Genomic DNA, 4,698 nt, shown 5'->3' with positions numbered 1-4,698 from the left:
TGCGTCCAATAAGACCTCCCTATTTCTTTTGGCAGAGATGGATACCGAGTAGAAGATGTTTCCAAGAGATTTCGTTGTAATTCTTACAGTCACATGGGTTACTTTGTATTTTGTTGGATCTTAGATCCAAATCAGTGTATCTGTAATTCTTATGAGTATGCATATAGTTACTGGTGCTTCTAAAAAAAATGCAATTCCACTAAACAAAACCTCTAACATAGTTAATTAGTATCGGGGGCCGGGGGTGACCCTCCTTTTCCCGCAGAGGCTGGGGGTGACCCTCCTTTAAAAAGAAAGGCACATTGTCTTTGTTCCAAAGCGATCTCCATGGCCATTGAGGCCAGTTTTGGCTGCTCATATGAGTTTGTGTTTCCGAATATGAGTGACTTGAAAAAATGCCAATAAGCTTCTTGCGGGAGATAGTCCAGTCGTAGTGCTTCTGTTGTTCCCAGATTCACAAATGTATCTGGTCGGCTGGTGATTATAATTTTACTTCCACCGCATGGTGTCATGCAGGTTATGGAAGATTTCAGCCTTCTCCATGTTCCCTCGTTAATAATGTCCTCAGCCATTTCAATAATAATTAGCAACCTTTTTTTAGAAGCACAATTCTGATGTCTAACTAGACCATTAATATTGTTTTCTCTCAGGTCGATCACTCCTTCATCCTTGAGACTGCCTTCTGGAAAGAAGAGGATCCTTGAGGAGCGATCACGCACACTCTCATCCCTACATACATTCTCAACAAGAGTGCTCTTCCCTACTCTTATTGGACCAACGATTGGAAGTACAGCCAGTTCTGGCATAGCATTGGGACGCAACAAGAAATTCAGGACCCTTTCCAGTTCAGTTTGCCGACTAAACAAGCAATTGTCCAAGGTCAAATAAGTGCCATAAGGTTGGCGGAGTACCCGAGGATACGACTCCAAGAAGAAAAGGAACTCCTTCATACCAGCCATGGTGTCTTCAAGGGTGTCGACCAACGGCTGCAGCTCTTCTTGTGTGCTGTTGTTTGCACCGAGTATTTAACCAAAAACTATCACAATTGACGGAAACGTGACGAAAAACTATCACTCTATGATTTTGTGCGAAAAACTACCAAATTTGATCTAAACCGTGGGAAAAAACTACCAAGTCGCGAAAGCGCTCGCTTCGCCCGTGCTAACCCTGATTCTGACCGGTTGGGCCCGCGAATCAGTTGCCAAGCTGGCGAACTGACGACCACTGCGCGTTGACGGCCGTTAACGGCCCGTCCGCTGTCGGAATGGCGCCTGTCGATCGGGTGCGGGTCAAGATCTGATCCGTTCCCCTCTCCTCTCGCTTCACTCTCTCCCTCCTCTCCCTCTCTCTGAACTAGGTGGCGGCCGCCATGTCCTCGTTGATTCCGGAGGGTGGCGGCGCGGGCGGCGGCGACGTTGGCAGAGGCGACGCTGGCGGCGGTGACACAAGTTTGGACGCTGCTGCCTCGCCCGCGCCTCCACCGATGGCCAGCGGCTCAGTCGATAATTGGTTGGGGAGCACCAGTTTCTCGACGCAGGCCGGCTCGCAGCAGCCGGAGGCATCGCTCTCCCAGTCATCGCCAATGGGTTGCAAGTATGCAAGTATCATCTGCTCGGCCTTTGGTTAGCTGCTTCAATCTGGCAAATTAGTAAGATGTGTTTGTTTCTGTTAGTTGGACATGTGTAGTAAACTGGAGTCAGTAAACTGTATAGCTCAGTCAATTTCAATTCAATTCATGAGCACGTATTTGTGCAGTTTGGCTGACCAGAAGTGGGAGATATGGTTTCATTTAGAAGGAAGAAACCCTGTGAAAAGGGTATATTTGAGTCAGATATTTCTTTGCTTACTCTACAATCACTCATTGCTAGTGAAGGGTATGGGGACAGTGATTACATGTACTATGTGAAGGTGGAGGAAATTGGATCTGAAAGAGTAAAGTATTTAGGTAATGAAGCTAGTGTTTAAGAAATGTTGCAGTTTTTTCATCATGTCAAGCTAGTGAACATAAAGGTTGTGAGAAATGTTGAACCTGGAATTAGTACACAGGCTAATGAGAATTACATGAACACTCAAGAGAGCTGTTGTGTGAAAAAAGGTTGTGGAGCAATCTGAGCTTCAGAATCAGATAGATGATAGAAAGGCTCAGCTTGAGAGGAGCAGGATTCAAAGAGAGGCAGATTTGAACCACTTTGAAGGAGACACTGAAGTGTCTGAATTTTGTTCTGAGGATTCAGTTCATTCAGATGGAAGTGCTGAAGCTATTCAACAAATGGAAATAGAGTATGCCTCCGAAGAGGATACAACATTGCAAACTACTGCTATTGTGAAACATGTGAAGAATCCTGGTCTAACTAGTAGATGTCACAATGAGGTAGAGAAAAAACGTTTTGAAGATTGGTTTCCTGAAGCAGATGAGTTTTGTTTTGCTGGTGATGCAGGCATAAGTGATGAGGTAGAAGAAGATGAAGTTGAACTACCATACCTCATGAAGAAGCCAAAGACAAAGAGTAGTAAGAAAAAGATGAAGGAAAGGCTATATTTTGACCCCTCAATTCCCAATTCACATTTACTCTTGTGCAAGAGCTTGTGTTTTGATATTGTTTACCAGTTCAAAGAAGCATTAAGAGATTTTCATATAAGGACTTTGAGGTCTTTTCACTACCACAGGAACACTCCAACAAGAATTATTGTTTGGTGTTCACAAAGAGAGCATGGATGTGAACTTTACATGTGTGCCTCCAGGATAACTCATGAAAGAACATTTTGCATTAAGAAGTGTAACATGGAGCACACTTATCCAACATCAGCAGAGAACACAAAGGTTACTACTAAGTGGATTTCCAAAGCAGTTGAGCCTTCTCTTAGAGCAGATCCTAGAGCGCCTGTGGATTCACTTATTAAAAACAGCAAAGTCAAGTTTTCAGTTGATGTATCAAAGAGTGTGGCCTATAGGGCAAGGAGGAAGGCTATTAAGGTTATACAAGGTGACCAGAAGGAGCGATACTATAGACTGAGGGACTACCTACAAGCAGTTCTTGACACAAACCCTAGTAGCAGGTGTGTAGTTACAACATTTGAGGACCCAAAAAACCCTGCCCCAACTTCTAGATTTAAGTACATGTTCTACTGCTTGCATGCATCAAAGCAAGGATTTCTTAATGGTTGCAAGCCCTTTATAGGTAAATCTATAACTGCATTTTGTTCAAAATATCTTGTTGTAAATTTATGGTAGCTAATTTGGGTATGGATGCAGGGCTTGATGGTTGCTTCATCAAGCTAACCACTGGACAACAAATTCTTGCAGCCATAGAAAGAGATGGCAACAACAACATCTACCCCATAGCCTTTGGTGTGGTTGATAAGGAAGATTCAGAGAGTTGGACATGGTTCCTAACCCAGCTAAGATGTTGCATTGGAAGTGGAAGCAAATTTAGAACCTACACCATTATTTCTGACAGGCAAAAGGTATGCACCCTATCTTAGCCAGTAGTTCAGATATATATTGTTATTAGTAGCTTTATTTCTTTTTATTCATGACCATGGTTATTAATTTACAACCAGGGTCTTCTTAAGGCTATAAATGAGGTGTTCCCTGATTTCCCTCAGAGATACTGCCTCAGGCATACATATGCAAATTTTCAGTCAGCTGGTTTCAGAGGAGCAGAACTAAAGAAGATAGTAGACCATGCTAGCTACTCATTCACCAAACATGGCCATGAATTAGCAATGGTAGAGCTTAAAGCAGAGTGTGAGGATGCCTGGAAGTGTCTTAAAAAAATTCCAAAGGAGACTTGGTGTAGGTCTGCAATGAATTACAATTGCAAAACTGATCTTGTTGTGAACAACCTTAGTGAGGTTTTCAACAAAATGATCCTTGATGTAAGGGCCAAACCAATTAGGACTATGTTTGAAGGAATTAGGACTAAGCAGATGATCAAAAGGCAGAAGACTAGGGAAAAAACAAAGAACAGCAGGTGGATGATCACACCCAACTATTCAGAGAAACAAGAGGATAATAAGAAGTATGCCAAATTTTGTGATGCATATAAGGCAGGTCCTGACATTTGGCAAGTGTCTAGTAAGGAAAAATCAGTACTGTGTGAACCTAGCTAGTAAATCATGTGACTGCAGAAGGTGGGACATGACAGGTGTAACATGCAGTCATGCAATAGTAGCAATGAGCAAGATTCACATGCACCCAGAGGACTATGTGCATGAATTTTTCAAAAAAGCACTATATATTGAAGCATACAAAGACATTGTGTACCCTGTCCCTGGCACTACTGGAATCAGGGAATTTGCCGTCTGCCATCTCTTTGACGTCAGCTAGCGAACGGCAAAGAAGGTCTTTGTCATCAGCTACCAAGAAGCGGACGACAAACAACTGGCAGACGGCAAAGAAGGTCTTTGCCATCGGCCATATCTTTGCCGTCCGCTGGCTGACGGCAACAAATCTTTGTCGTCCGCTGGCTGACGGCAAAGAGGAAGGTGGCACCCACTAACGAAAAAACTTAAAGTCCCCCCTCTTTGCCGTCCACAGCAGATGGCAAAGATAAAGAAAAGAGGACGGCAAAGGCTAACCTAACTAACCTAACTAATGGCCGAGCCCCCCCCCGCCCGTTACTCTCTCTGTTCTTCCTCTCTCCTCCCCGACGCCCACATCCAGCCACCGCGCTGCCCCCGCCACTGCCCCCGCCC

At 44.0% G+C, this 4,698-nt stretch overlaps 1 protein-coding gene across 1 annotated transcript in view; it reads right to left on the bottom strand.

Annotated features, from left to right (window-relative positions):
* Positions 1–221: 221 nt before the first annotated feature.
* LOC119360506 (disease resistance protein RGA2-like) overlaps positions 222–4,698 on the bottom strand; it is a 15,257-nt gene continuing 10,780 nt past the window's right edge. The window contains exon 3 of the mRNA XM_037626118.1: positions 222–1,021. Coding sequence (XP_037482015.1) covers positions 222–1,021 — 800 coding nt within the window. The remainder of the gene's footprint in view (positions 1,022–4,698) is intronic.

This window comes from Triticum dicoccoides, chromosome 2B, assembly GCF_002162155.2.
Source record: "Triticum dicoccoides isolate Atlit2015 ecotype Zavitan chromosome 2B, WEW_v2.0, whole genome shotgun sequence".
Lineage (NCBI taxonomy): Eukaryota > Viridiplantae > Streptophyta > Magnoliopsida > Poales > Poaceae > Triticum > Triticum dicoccoides.
The sequence above is the reverse complement of the archived record's forward strand: the minus strand, read 5'-3'. Positions and strand labels throughout refer to the sequence as shown.